Source organism: Mastigoproctus giganteus, chromosome 13 (assembly GCF_048544385.1).
Source record: "Mastigoproctus giganteus isolate SK-2022 chromosome 13, ASM4854438v1, whole genome shotgun sequence".
Lineage (NCBI taxonomy): Eukaryota > Metazoa > Arthropoda > Arachnida > Uropygi > Thelyphonidae > Mastigoproctus > Mastigoproctus giganteus.
Genome location: NC_143587.1, coordinates 6,246,721 through 6,263,050, shown reverse-complemented (window position 1 = coordinate 6,263,050; position 16,330 = coordinate 6,246,721). Strand labels below are relative to the sequence as shown.

At 37.2% G+C, this 16,330-nt stretch overlaps 1 protein-coding gene across 1 annotated transcript in view; it reads right to left on the bottom strand.

The window, feature by feature from the left end:
• LOC150075740 (uncharacterized) overlaps nt 1-16,330 on the bottom strand; it is a 311,310-nt gene that overhangs the window by 122,700 nt on the left and 172,280 nt on the right. The window contains exon 14 of the mRNA XM_090387858.1: nt 1,473-1,658. Coding sequence (XP_090243984.1) covers nt 1,473-1,658 — 186 coding nt within the window. The remainder of the gene's footprint in view (nt 1-1,472; nt 1,659-16,330) is intronic.

Genomic DNA, 16,330 nt, shown 5'->3' with positions numbered 1-16,330 from the left:
AAGCACGGTACTAAGTACTATAGGTTCTAATACCTCTCATGTTTGGAGTTTACATAAAAAAAAAAAAAAAACTAAGCCATTTATTTCTCTAAAAGGTCATTTTTATAATGGAAATTGCACTCCACTTTCATCGGTATCATATGTTTCATTATAAGAATCGATTTTGAATGCCTTTGTGATATTTTTCTAAAGCACATTTCTAGAGGTCACAACCATAAAACAATTTGCAGTTTCTGGTTTATTGGGCTTTGCTGTTAGTGCATCTAATTATAAATGGGTTGTAACTCGATCTTATTGCATTCAAAATAATACCTATAACTGGAATTCTGTGGGTTTTTACATTACGGTAGTATGGTGAAATGAGTTCCCCTTCACCGAAATCTTCACTCATATAAAAAACATGAATAAATTTTCAGAATCTTCTCTTCCTTCCTATTTATTTATTACAATGGTGAAGGGAAAGGGACCAACAGAAAGTGCAAGTGCTGGCAGAGCTAGGAAATGAAACAAAATTGATGTAGAAATGAAGATGATTAATTAAGAAATATGAAGAAGGAAAAAATTTGTCATCTATTGCACGAGAATTAGATCTCGCTGCTTCAACAGTGAATACTATTTTAAAGGACAGTGCACGTATAAAAGAACATGTTAAAGGATCAACAGTGATCACAAAACAGCATTCAGGTGCTATATTGAAGATGGCAAAGCTAATATGGATAGAAAATCAGATTCAGAAGCAAGTACCCTTGAATCTAATGGCCATTCAAGCAAAAGCAAGAAGTATTTATGAAAATATTAAGGATAAGTACGGCAAACCACAAACCAAGTTTGTGGCAAGCAATGGGTGGTTTAATAGGTTCAAGCATTGCACTGGTTTCCAAAACATTAAAGTATGCGTGAAGCCACCAATGCTGATTCTGCAGCTGCAGAGAAATTTTGTGATGTGTCCAAAAAAACCCCTTCTAAATTTCCACAGCCCTCAACTTCCGCAGCAGCATATTTATCAGCTGGAGAGTTAATTCTGGCAACAATGCTTGAAAGGTAAAACTTGCTGATGTTATGCCTGTCTCCTCTCTCTTTTTGTAATTTTGTACACTTTTGTAATTTTTCCTGCACATGAGATAAAAACAATTGAATAAATAATTCTATTTACGTGTTCGTTGAACAGTTCTTTTTTTGCTTCAATCAAATTCTGCACACATAGTTGTGAGTGCTGCTTAAGCATTTAGGGAAATTCTGACTTACGTAGAGTTCTGCGGAACACAAAGCTTACGTAAGTCATTGGAGTGGCTGTAATCTATTGCATATGATTTATTTAATATATTAAGTATGCATTATGCAAATATATTGTCCTCCACTCCAGTCATTTTAATTATTAATTTAGATATATAAATTAATATATATTAATTTATATATCTAAACTAGAAGGTTGCTGATCTATGGCACCACAATAATAGCATCCATTCATTTACCTTTCACCTTTAGTTCAAAATCAATCCACTGTTCTCCTGACTTGTTGAATACCACACATGAATATGTTCCAGAATCCTGAATCACAGTGTTGTATGTTTCCAAAATGAACTTTTTCTCCTGGGAAGTATGGATATAATGGCGTTCATCATTTTGCAATTGATGGTTGCCTTGAAACCAAGCAACACCTGAAATTGAAAAAAATTAAGCAAAAATATATTTTTCCCTTTATAAGAATTTTTAAGGTGTAAGTAAATAAATAAGGTCTGTTGAACTCTTTGTTGGTTATACACAAATGATTCTAAATTTCATTTAAGGAATAAAATTGCCTGCTACTATGCCGTAAAATGAATATTTTTAAAGGCTTAGATCAGTAACACTGGCAGATTGTGTTAATATATCATGTAACAAAGCAACACAACTCATGTCCTTTATAATTTCATTGTCAATTAAATTGTACTTTAACTAAATACATAAAACGATCTAGCTTTTACAAACGTAACATTATAAATTAATACACATAACAATAGGAAATAAGAAAGTCAAGTAACATAACTCGGTGATAATACTCGAAACTGAAATACATATATATAGTGTTATAACTGTATTGGGATATAAGTTTAGGGTTATATTTTGTATTGGAATTTTATTTGAAATTGAATAGAAATCATGACTCAGACCAGAGCAGCAAACAAAAGGCTCAAACTAATGGGAGTGCTGTGGCTCAAGGAAGAACTGAGGGGAGGCTGTCCTCTGAATCAGAGCCTTTTGAAATGCACTGCTTGTTTGATGTTTGTGGAGTACTCAGGAACAGGACATGATGTTGCCAAGGGGAATGTCTTTGTGTATGTGTGATGTAAGGAGTGGGAGGAAATCAGGCACCACTCAGCATTGTTATGGGTCTATATGAGAGCTTGAAGGACAGGGTGGATGCCCTCGAAAGATTTAATGGGGTGGATGGAATCTATCCAGTTATATTAAAGGAGGGAGCAAAGGAAGTAAGCAAACCCTTGGTCATAATTATGAGAGCTTCCCTGCAATCAAGGGATTTATCCATGGTCAGGAGATGTGCAAATGTGACCCCAATCCACAAAGGAGGATCAAAGGGAGATACAGGTAATTACAGACCTGCTAGTTTATCTCCTGTTCCAGGGAAATTAATGGAGGTACTGGTTAATGAAGCATTGCAGGATCATCTAAACAAGACTGCAGTTATAGCTCGGGCACAACATGGGTTTGTTAAGGGGAAGTCTTGTCTGACCAATCTGATTGGATACTATGAAGTAGTCACAAGGGAACTGGATGCAAAGAATCATTTTGATATCTTATATTTGGATCTTAGAAAGGCCTTTGATACTGTTGCACATGGAACACTGCTGCACAAATTGGAGCTGTTGTTATTTAGTTTTTTTAGGAGCATTAGCAACTAAGGCCATATTGCTCCGGGATATGCGGTGGTCATTCCCTGACCTTTCCGCATCTTCCGTATTTGGTGGTGACGCGCTCGAACCCCGGTCTACTCAAGAAGCGTGTGCTACGCACTGCTGCTCCTTCCCACCTGGCTACGGAGGCGCACACAAATTGGAGCAGTGTGGCACTGGCAACAAATTGCTGCTATGGAAAAAGGGGTGGTGAGTGGGAGAAGACAGAGAGTGGTAATCAATGGACACTGCTCTTTGTGGACTAATGTTATTAGAGGAGTCTCCCAGGGTTCAGTGTTGGGTCCATTGCTATTTTCTGTATTCATTAATATTGATGATGGTATATCAGGTTTAATGTCCAAGTTTGCAGATGATATGAAGGTCAGCAGGATTGTTAATGATACTAATGACAGTATGCTACTGCAACAGATCTAGAAAAGTTGAGCAGATGGGTTGAGAGGTGGCAACTGAAGTTTAACATTGTCAAATGTAACGTACTGCATATGGGAAGAAGTAACTCCAGAGTAACGTATCAACTGTGTGGTACTACACTGACAGTGGTAGAAAATGAGGAGGACCTGGGGGTAATTGTGCAGGCAGATATGAAGTTTTCTGAGCAGTGCAGACAGTCTGCAAGAGTAGCTCATGGTGTCTTGTCAATGATATACAGGAATTTTTCTAGCAGGGATAAGGAGGTGATTATCCTCTTGTATAAGGCAATGGTCAGGCCAAACTTTGAGTATACAGGCATGGAGGCCTAATTTTAAGAAGGATGTAGAGCTGTTGGAACGAGTACAGAGAAGGGCAACGAGATTAGTGAATGGAACAAAGCGTTGCTCTTATGAAGAAAGGCTTAAGTTTTGCAAATTACAGTGTCTGGAGACTAGGCACCTGCGAGGTGATCTGATTGAGGTATATAAAGCCTTGAATGGTTTGAGCATGCTCAATGCAAATGGGATTTTTCCTCTTGCTCAGAATAATCATCTGAGAGGGCATAAATTAAAATTGAGGAAAGACAGTTGTAGGATAGACGTGTGGAAGTTTGCCTCTAGCCAGCAGGTGGTTGATTGCTGAAACAAACTTCCAACTGTCGTAGAAATTGAAAACTTAAACAGATTCAAGGCAGAACTAAACAAATGTTTGGAGTGAGTGGATGGGTGAAATGAGAAGGGTGTTTTTTTTGGCTGATGCTACATAAGCTTGCTTTCTTGCATCATGTTACCTTGCTAATGCTAATTACAGAGAGGTGATTATCCCGGTCAGGCACACCTAAAGTACTGCGTATACAGGTCTGGAGGCCTAATTTTAAAAAGAATGTAGAGTTGCAAGAACGAGTACAAAGAAGGGAAACAAGATTGGTGGGAGTAACGAAGGGGTGCTCTTACCAAGAAAGGCTTAAGTTCTGCAAATTGCAGCTCCTGGAGAGTAGGCACCTGAGAGGTGATCTGATTGAGGTGTATAAGGCCTTGAATGGGTTGAGCAAGCTGAATGATGGGATTCTTTCTCTTGCTCAGATTAAGAACCTGAGGGGGTACAGTTTCAAGTTGAGGAAAGACAGTTGTGTAGAATAGATGTGCAGAAATGTGCCTTTAGCCAGCAGATAGTTGATTGGTGGAACAGACTTCCATTCTTTGTTGTGGAAGTTGATAGCCTAAATAAATCTAAAATACCAAAATACAGAAAAAAAAAGTACCAAATTTTAAGTTATTATTGAATTAAGCTTATATTGAGAAGTGCTAGCCCCATGATGACATGCCTTTCGATGTAAGCCTAATTCAACAATAACTGTTAAAATTTGGTATTAAACAGATTTATTATGATTTGGATTTTGTTTGACTTCGCTATATATAGCGAAGTCAAACAAAATTATATTGGATCCTATTATACTATTAAAGATAATAGGATACTACGTCGGTCGCGTAGGCTAAACTGTACTGCAGTTTCCACTGGGGCTCTGGGTGTACCGATAGGTGATAACTCATTTGAACAAATGAGGCATCAGATTTAGGTCTTGATTGTAACATTAAAATGCATAGTAATAAGCAGGTACAGTCAGAAATGTGTAATAATAAAAATGGTAATAATAATGATTTTAAATTTAGAAGCTGTGGAAAAGAACATTATCTAGCATGTCCAGTTATGAACCCATTGCAGTTAGCTACAGAAGTGAATATCTTTCCTACTTTTTGCCATGCCAGTGGGGTTGTTTATATGATCAAATGTGGAGAATGTGATGTCAAATATGTAGGACAAACAGGTGGGCCACTGCATTTGAGAATCAATGTTCACAGATAATTTTCACAAAAACAAAAAAAAAAGATATTGAATTATAGCACTTTCAAGTTCATAGTTTTAAGAACATTTCTATCTCTATCCTAGCCATAGAAGGTAATTATAATAATAGGTTGGGTTTAGAAAACCTACACACACATTCTAAAACAAAAATCACTTTATCCATATGGACTGAACAGTAAGTTTAATGGACATTGCTTCGTCAGCATTAAACAGGACCAATGTATATATAATATGTTCAATTGGTCAAAACTACTGTTATTAGACATTACAGAAAAGAGTTTACATGGTGGTACAAATAAGGAATTACGTAGAGTTGATAAAGCAGGTAACTTTTCGGATTTGCTAAAGCCATGGGATCAACCTATCATCAATATCATGATTATTAATGACATGGTTTTTGGCATGAAAGTTAGCAGGTTGAAGGCTTTGCTGAATTTATGCAGAGATTACAACTTTATCAATCCACACCTGCAACATTTAGTTTGATATATTTAAGTTTAAACTGGGAAATATTAAAGTAGTTAAAGGAATTCATAAGTTTTAAATTTTTGAATAGTGTTTTAGACAACATTAATTTAGAGCAAATTCTAAACCACTTTAACTATGCATTGCCATTAGCAAGTTCAAGAATTAGATCTAGAATCAGCTATGTTAAGCCTATTGGTCTAACAGTCTGTAACTATAAACAGGAAGCTATAAAGCTTAATAGTGTAGAGAATGATGCCCTTTGCTTCTGCCATTTACCAGAACATCAATCCTATGTTGATATATACCATAAGTATATCATTACAAGAGACCTGAAAATTGTCCAACATGTAGAACTAAGGAAATTGTTATCTTATGGTTTTAAATTTAGGCCTTGTTTTAGGCAAATTTGTAGGCAAATTCATATTGATCTGATACAATTTGGTCTAAAATTGGCATATAAATATAGTATACCTGTAGAGGCTTTCCCATATGTGGATTTACCTTACATATGAGGCACTGGTTAAGCAGATATATTGTAAGTTCAAATGGTGTGATAAGGCTATGATTTTTGATTTAAAGTTAATTAAACAGATGTTATTGGATATGCAATCTAGATTTATTATCACTACCATTGATAAGGCAGCCAACAACTATGGTATTATTTGTAAAAAGTTTTATATTGCTACTTTAGCTAAAGAGCTTAACAACAGTACAACATATAAGAAAGAGAAAACAAACAGTAATATTATCAGCAAGAGACTGGTTGCTATGAATAAAAGATTAAAACTTAACTATTCTAACACTAAATTTCCATACGTGCATTGGATCCCAAAATTTCATAAGCCACCTGTCGCATTTAGGTTTAACTTCTTGCAGAGATAGTTATGTAAAAATACCACATAAAAAGCTAGAACCTTTGTTATGGTATTCAGTGAATATTATAATACATATAATAGGGTTATATCTTGTGATAAGTATTACTGGGACAATTAATAGCCATGTTTATTTAATTGCTATATCATCAATGGTAGTACAGTATATAGACAGCATACAGGTATAGCTATGGGAGCAAGTAGTTTGTGTATCTTAGCTAATCTGCATTTGCATTTACTTTCACTATGAAAGTAAATTTAATAAAAGTACAATACTTTATAGATATACTGATGACCTTATCGCTATTAATGAGCCTAATTTTTTTTTACAGGAAATGGCTGTTTTTTTATCCTACGGAATTGGAGCTCGAGTGTATAAATAAACAGAGTATGTTGACAGCCACATTTCTAGATATAAATATGGAAATTACTAATGAGAAGGTAGAAACAAAAGTATATGACAAACGTAGAGATTTTAAATTTGAAACAATTAACCTCACGCATTGGCATTCAAACATCTCCCATAGAATTCATAGTAATATAATTTTATTGCAAGGATTAAGATTAATTAGGATATGCAATAGTCTCGAAAATATTTTAGTTTCACTTAAAGAATTTATTAATAAGCTTAGAAAAAATGGTTTCCCTCTTAAATTTATATTTAAGCATCTATGTAGAGCTGTATTTATTGCTGTGAAATTATGGCATGAAAATATTAGCCCTCATACTGTGATTAGAAAGTTGGGGAAATACTAATGAGATGTCTTTCTTTTAGCTTATATATAAAAGTACATATCAGGCACTTCCCATAGAACTGTTGATGTGTGGCTTACATCCTGAAAAAGTTGTACCCATAGTTGTTCTATGGGAAGGAATTAAATTTTATTTTTATTTTATATTTTGTATTGATATTTAGAATTAATTTCTGGTTTAAGTTTCTTTTTCACCATTTGAGCTCTGATGCATTGGTAAAGATTGTTTGTTTGTTAAGTTGTTGGTGCATCGGCTTCTGTGGCCATAATGCACCTCCCAAAGTTTTTGCATTTTGTACTCTGATCCAAGCCAGAGGCGGGATTCGAACCCACAACCTTTGGGTTGCCAGGCAGGCAGGTAAAGATTGCTTTGTTCTTTAAGATGGTCTTGTGGTGCTTGATACAGGCAATTTCAATTATTATGTCTTTTAATTTTAACCTTAATTCTAAATATAATGCGTTAAATTTTAATTATATTTGTACATGCTTCTTTACACAACGAATTACCAGGAACCCTGCTAAGGGGCAGGGCTTTACACCCCCAGTAATTTTCTGAAGTAGTTTGCTCTCTTTGCCTTTGCTTTCTATATGCTATCTAACTCTTATATCTTATGCCTCAAAATCTATTAGAGCAATTCGAGGGAGATTGAGGTGCTATGTCTATCCTTAAAGCCTATTCATTTCGCCTAGTTTTTGGTCTATGCCATTGCTTTGCTTTTCACCTGTGCATTTTGCTTCAGAAACAGAAACACTTGTGTATATACTTTAATAATGTTTAAGTTTTTGGCTATCTGTAGGGCTGGCAGTTATTTTTGCCAGTCTGCCATTATTTTTCATATAATGTAATTTCAGATAACTTATAATATGACCTTATATCAACTCAAATATTGCTACATTGCTTAATCTAATTTAAACTTAATGTTATTATTTACACTATATTTAGTATATTCCAAGTATATTCCTTGTAACTTAGTATATTCCTAGTAACAATACTTTAGTTTAATTTGAACTTAGATAGAGATTTTGTAGCTTATTACTTAGTATCGGTAAGGGTATCAAATCCACGTTTTGGACAAGTTTCGCAGCTCCCGTGAACGCTAAGTTTTTAAATATATTTAGCTGCTTTATTGACTTGTTAGATTGAATTATTTTTGATAAGTAGCTTATAGACTTAGTCAAGCTCCATGGTTTATTTTGAATTTAGATAGCACGATTTGGAAAGTAAATAATACCTCGTGTCAGTAGATTTACCGTTAGATAACTTGCGGCCATTGTTATACGATACTTGTACACAGAACTAGATAGCATAAGGTTTAACGGAAAACTAGATAGTGAGTATAGTAGTATCAATTAATCAGTAAAATTTATTAATATTATTAAATTTCATTGTCAATTGAATTATATTGTTTTAACTAAATAAATATAGCAACCTAGTTTTTACAAATGTAACATCATAAATTAATACATATAAGTTGACAGGGGATAAGAAAGTCATATAACGTAACTCGGAGATAATATTCCATACTGAAATACGTATATATAGTGTTATAACTGCATTGGGATATAAGATTAGGGTTATATTTTGTAATGGAATTTTATTGAACTTGAATAGAAATCATGACTCAGACCAGAGCAGCAAAGCAAAAGGCTCAAACTAATGGAAGTGCTGTGGCTCAAGGGAGAACTGAGGGGGTCGGTTGTGCTCTGAATCACAGTCTACTGAAATGCACTGCTTGTTTAATGTTTGAGAAGCAATCAGGAATGGGACATGATATTGTCAAGGGGAATGTCTTTGTGTGGGCGCGATGTAAAGAGTGTGAGGAAATCGGGCGCCAACTCGGCATTTGTTATGGGCTTATATGAGAACTTGAAGGACATGGTGGATGCCCTTGAACGATTTAAATTGAGGGGCCCATCAAGCTCTCAGCTGCCCACATCAATGCCAGAGCTTTAGGCCTAAATGGACGTCAGATGAGATGAGATGTCAAATGGATGTCCAAGATTTAGGCCTAAATGAATGTCAGATGAACTAATGAGACATGTGGCAGAGAAGAAAATTCCATGGGATACATATAAAATAACATGTGACACAGAAGCCTATGATAGATATAAGCTGGTCTGTAACCAAGTCACAAAGGAGGTTAGGCAGGAGAAGGCAGATTACGAGAAATCTTTGGAAAATGATGCAAAGAAAAACAGCAAAGAGTTCTTTACTTATGTAAACTCTAGAAGGAAGGGGATGAATCATATTGGTCCACTTGATATCGATGGTTCAACTGCTGACGATCCTATCCTGCTCGGGTAGCTAACAAACTAAATGAATATTTTGCATCTACATTCACACATGAGTAGTTATTCAGGGAGGGGAATGCCAGAGTTGTATTAAACTCTGACAGAAAGCTAGATAATCTTGTAATAACTGACAGTAAAGTGGAAGAGAAATTGTTGAAGATAAACATAGGAAAGGCATCTGGGGTGGATGGAATCTATCCAGTTATATTAAAGGAGGTGGTAAAGGAAGTAAGCAAACTTTTAGCCCTAATTATGAGAGCTTCCTTGGACTCAGGGGAGGTACCCATTGACTGGAGATGTGCAAATGTGATCCCAATCCACAAAGGAGGATCAAAGGAAGACAGGTAATTACAGACCTGTTAGTTTAACTTCTTTTCCAGGGAAATTAATGGAGGCACAGGTTAAAGAAGCATTGCGGGATCACCTAGACAAGATTTCAGTTATAGTTCGGACACAGCATGAGTTTGTTAAGGGGAAGCCTTGCCTGACCAATTTGATGTAGTCACAAAGGAACTGGATGCAAAGAATAATTTTGATATCATATATTTGGATCTTAGAAAGGCCTTTGATCCTGTTGCACATGGAAGACTGCTACACAAATTGGAGCAGTGTGGCAGTAGCGACAAATTGCTGCTATGGAAAAAGGGGTGGTTGAGTGGAAGTCAATTACCATTGACTCCCATTCAATGGACACTGCTCTTCGTAGACTAATGTTATTAGTGGTGTCCCTCAGGGTTCAGTTTTGGGTCCATTGTTGTTTTCTGTATTTATAAATGATATTGATGATGGGATATCAGGCTTAAGGTTCATGTTTGCAGATGATATGAAGGTTGCCAGGGTTGTTAATGACACTAATGACAGTACGCTGCAACAGGATCTAGAAAAGTTGAGCAGATGGGCAGAGAGGTGGCAAATGTAGTTTAACATTGACAAATGCAAAGTACTACATATGGGAAGCAGCAACCCCAGAATAAGCTTTTTGGGCGGGGAAAAAAGTTTGGCCTCAATTCTGTGGTACTACACTGACAGTGGTAGAGAATGAAAAGGACCTGGGGGTAATTATAGGCGGATATGAAGTTTCCTGAGCAGTGCAGATGGTCTGCAAGAGCAGCTCATGGTGTCTTGTCAATGATATTCAGGAATTTTTCTAGCATGGAGGTGATTATCCCCTTGTATAAGGCAATGGTCAGGCCACACCTTGAGTATTGCATACAGGTCTGGAGGCCTCATTTTAAGAAGGATGTAGAGCTGTTGGAATGAGTGCAGAGAAGGGCAACAAGATTAGTGAATGGAAACAAAGGGTTGCTCTTATGAAGAAAGGCTTAATTTTTTGTAGTTTTGCAAATTACAGTGTCTGGAGACTAGGCACCTGCAAGGTGATCTGACTGAGGTGTATAAAGCCTTGAATGGTTTTAGCATGCTCAATGCTGATGGGATTCTTCCTCTTGCTCAGAATAATCACCTGAGAGGGCATAAATTCAAATTGAGGAAAGACAGTTGTAGGATAGATGTGTGGAAGTTTGCCTTTAACCAGCGGTTGGTTGATTGCTGGAACAAATTTCCATCTGTTGTTGTAGAAGTTGATAGCTTAAATAGATTCAAAGCAGAACTTGACAAACATTTGGAGTGAGTGGATGAGTACAATAAGGGATTTTTTTTTTTTTTTTTGGCTGATGCTATATAAGCTTGCTTTCTTGCATCATGTGCCTTTGCTAATGCCATAATATGGTTAGGCTGGCATACAACTAACTGGCATATAACTAGCTTTTAGGAGCATTAGCAACTAAGGCCATATTGCTCCGGGGATATGTGGTGGTCATTCCCTGACCTTTCACCATCCTCCGTATTTGGTGGTCACGGGCTCGAACCCCAGTCTAATCAAGAAGCGTGTGCTACGCACTGCTGCTCCTGCCCACATGGCTACGGAGACGCCTGCAGAGTTGGGATCCACCACTGACCTGTTTGTTTAGGTTACGCTCATTTTCTCCCTTTTCCCTCTCTCAATGCTCTGAGACGTAGCAGGCATACTAGTACTTGTCAAAGGATTGTCAACGTGGAAAGAGGTTACAGCAACAAAGAGCATGCGGACATCCACTTCATGTATGGTAAAGCCAAAGGCAGTGCACTCAAGGCTGCAAGTTTGTACCAAGAAGCATTTCCCCACCGAAGGCAGCCCAACAGAGGCACATTCATCGGCCTTAGAGAAACATGGGCGCTTCGCACATGGAGTATGAGCAGGTAGGCGCAGAAGCATAACACCTGATGTTGAGGAAAGGGTGTTAGAAAGAACATCCTGTAACATCTGCAAAATCCTGTGGTGTTGAAACCAAAAATTAAAAATGTATTATCTTAAATTTAATAAACCCACCCTTAGCAAAGGATTCACAGCTTTTTGTTAAACTAGTGCTCCCATAGTCAGTGGTGAATCTTACCAGAAAATGTCCATTATCTCGAAAACAGTTCATTTGCGGCCCAATGTTCACTGGAACTTTTTTTGCTTATTTTAGTTTGAACTTTTCACCTTTTACTGACCTTTTACTTAAAAGAGCAGATGTTATCACATCTGCTCTTTTGGACTTAAGGGTTACTTTGAATACTTCTATATAGCATGATGATATAGAATGAAATTATGAGTACAAAGTGAGCCATTAGGAAAAAAGAACGTATAAAGGCAAAAATAGCCTGAGTTGGTTTACTGCATTATACCCAATAAATAAATAAATAATTAGTAATAAAATAAGATAAAAATTAAAATACAATAATAAAAATATCTTATAGATACATTGAATGGTACTTTTACGAGGGCTAGTGCCATTCAATACATCCAATCAATAATTAGCAAGGCTATCTGTTTCTGTTTATTATCTGCCAGTTTAGCTACGTACAAATGATCAAAATTATCAGCATTATCAACAACCTATATTTAAATTTAACAGCAAACTAACATAATAACAGCTAGCCCAACAAATAGCTTTGAAACAAATAATACAGAAAGTGAGAGCCAACAATAAATTTCATGTGGGTAGTGATGTATTTGATATATATACCAGTGAAAAAGAAAAGACTTATGCTGACATAAGGGGAAAAGAAGTAAGAGTAAGGAAAGCAATAGCATCTCGATTTCCTTCGAATTACTCAAATAGATCTTGAGGTATAAAATTTAGAGTTAGTAAGCAGAAAGTAATAAGCAAAGAAAATAGCTTCCAATAAAGGTACCTTATACATACCGGATTACGCAGAGATTGTTGATAATGCTGATATTTTGATCATTTGAACCTAGCTAAACTGGCAGATAACAAACAGAAAGAGAGAGCCTTGCCAATTATTGATTGGATATATTGAATGGTGCCAGTCCTTGTAAAAGTACCATTCAATGTATCCTATTCAAGCCACAAAGGAGGTTAAGGTAGGCAAAGGCAGATTATGAGAAATACTTGGCAAAGGATGCAAAGAAATACAGCAAAGACTTCTTTACTTATATAAACTCTAAAAGGGGATGAATCAGATTGGTACACTTGATATCAATGGTTTTAGGGTAGTGTAAAGTGTTCATTGTCTAACGGCCCAAGGGGTTTCCCCCATCTCCGTGTTGTGTACTCAGTTTGTGAAACACAGAACACTGTGAAGGCCAGAGATTTTAAAAAGTGTAAAGTTGATTGATTGATTGTTTTGATTTTATTGGCGCATTAGCTACTAAGGCTATAATGCGCCAAGACCAAAAGTGTAAGGTACATGTTTATGTTGTGTAGTGTCATGTTGTGTTGTTCCTCCTACCTTTTAGCCGTTGGGCCCCTAGTGGGACCCCCCTGTTGCCCACACTTAACCCCGAGGAGGCAGGTCAGGCATAGAGGGATCGCATTAGAAGTAATTACTCTGGCAGGCCCTGCCACCTAATTTCCTAAGATTTCAGTGGCAAGGGCCTAAAAAAAAAAAAAAAAAAAAAAGATGGTAGATGATCATTCTTAGAGGCACACTATAACCTTGCTGTTTTTGCGCCACAAAATTCCAAATCAAAATGTTATTGGATAGCTGCCAAAATAAATGAGTATTTTGGCATCTACATTCACACATGAGGAGTTATTCAAGAAGGAGAGGGCCAGATGTTTATTAAACTAATAAGGAGCTAAGTGATTTTGTAATAACTGAGAGCAAAGTGGAGAAATTGTTGAAGATAAACATAAGGAAGGCACCTGGAATGGATGGGATCTATCCAGTTCTATTAAAGGAGGCAGCAAAGGAAGTAAGTAAACCCTTAGTCATAATTATGAAAGCTTCCTTGGACTCAGGGGAGGTCTCCGTGAACCGGAGATGTGCAAAAGGAAAAATGAGAGTAGGTGTATGTTATAGGCCTAATGATTCTGATGAGTATAGTGAGCAATTGTGCAGAGAAATAGATGGGTCAGTAAATCAGAATGTCTTATAATGGGGGATTTTAATTTCCCAGAGATTGACTGGAATTTGTGGGTTGATCACTTGCACACTAGCAAGGCTTTTGGGGATTTACTGGATGATTGTTTTCTACAGCAGCATGTTTGGAAGGCAACTAGAGGGAGTAATACTCTTGATCTGATTATCAGTAATGATTCTTCATGCATTAAGAATCTGCAGATAAAGGAACCACTGGGTGGCAGTGATCACAGTGTGCTGAAGTGGTGGGATTTACTCAAAGAGGTAACTACCATCGGGGTAAAGGGAAGGGTTTTTGCTTTTGTAAAGTTGACTACGGTGATCTAAGACAGAATTTCAATTCTATACGGTGGACCAATTTATGATGTTACCAACAGCAAATTCAAAATGGGAAGCATTCCAAGAAATAATCTTGGAAGCTACTAGGATTTTCATACCAACTAAGAAATATTTTTCAAGATTTAGGTCTAAATTGATGTCAGATGAACTAATGATACATTGGCAGAGAAGAAAAATGCATGGGATACATATAAAATAACAGGTGACACAGAAGCCTATGACAGATATAAGCTGGTCTGTAACCAAGTCACAAAGGAGGTTAGGCAGGAGAAGGCAGATTACGAGAAATCTTTGGCAAAGGATGCAAAGAAAAACAGCAAAGAGTTCTTTAGTTATGTAAACTCTAGAAGGAAGGGGATGAATCAGATTGGTCCACTTGATATTGATGGTTCAACTGTTGACAAAGGGGTAATTACAGACCTGTTAGTCTAACTTCTGTTCCAGGGAAAATAATGGAGTCACCGGTTAAGGAAGCGATGCAGGATCATCTAGACAAGACTGCAGTTATAGTTCAGACACAGCATGGGTTTGTTAAGGAGAAGCCTTGTCTGACAAATCTGATTGGATACTATGATGTGGTCACAAAGGAATTGGATGCACAGAATAATTTTGATATCATATTCTTGAAATTTAGGAAAGCTTTTGATACTGTGGCACGTGAAAGACTACTGTACAAATTGGAGCAGTATGGCATTAAGGGCAAGTTGCTATAATGGATAAAAGGATGGTTGAGTGGGAGAAGACAGAGAATGGTTATCAATGGACACAGCTCTTCACGGACTAATGTTATTAGTGGAGTCCCTTAGGGTTTGATGTTGGGCCCATTGTTGTTTTCGGTATTTAACAATGATATTGACGAAGGTATATCAGGGTTAATGTCTAAGTTTGCAGACAATACAAAGGTTGGCAGGGTTGTTAATGACAGTAATGATAGTACGTCACTGCAACAGGATCTGGAAAAGTTGAGCAGATGGGCTGAGAGTTGGTAACTGAAGTTAAAATTGACAAATGTAAAGTACTGCATATGGGTAGCAGTAACCCCAGAGTAACATATCAACTGGGTGCTACTACACTCTGGTAGTGGAGAATGAAAAGGATCTGGGGGTAATTGTGCAGTCAGATATGAAGTTTTCTGAGCAGTGCAAAAATGCTGCAAGAGTAGCTCATGGTGTCTTATCAATGATATACAGGAATTTTGCTAGCAAGAATAAGGGGGTGAGTGTCCCCTTGTATAAAGCAATGGTCAGGCCGCACCTTGGGTAATGTGTACAGGTCTGGAGGCCTCATTTTAGGAAAGCTGTAGTGCTGCTGGAACGAGTACAGAGAAGAGCAACGAGATTGGTGAGTGGAACAAAGGGTTCGTGTTACCAAGAAAGGCTTAAGTTCTGCAAAATGCAGCTTCTGGGGACTTGGCTTCTGCAATGTGATCTAATTGAGGTGTATAAGGCCTTGAATAGATTGATTAAGCTCAATGCTAATGGGTTTCTTCCTCTTGCTCAGATTACTCATGGGGTTTTGTCAATGATATATAGGAATTTTTCTAGCAGGGAGAAGGATGTGATTGTCCCTCTGTATAAGGCAATGGTCAGGCCACGCCTTGAGTACTGCGTACAGGTCTGGAGGCATCATTTTAGGAAGGATGTAGATTTACTTGAGCATATACAGAGAAGGGCAACAAGATTGGTGAGGGGAATGAAGGGATCCTCTTACCAAGAGAGGCTTAAGTTCTGCAAATTGCAGTGGCTGGAGACTAGGCACCTGCACGGTGATTGGACTGAGGTGTATAAGGCCTTGAATGGGTTGAGCACACTGAATTCTGATGGGATCCTTCCACTTGTTCAGATTACAAACCTAAGGGGGCATAAATTCAAATTAAGAAAAGACAGATGTAGAATAGATGTGCGGAAATTTGCCTTTAGCCAGCGGGTGGTTAATTGTTGGAACAAACTTCCATCTGTCGTTGTGGAAGTTGATAGGTTGAATAAATTTAAGGAGGAACTGGACAGGCATTTGG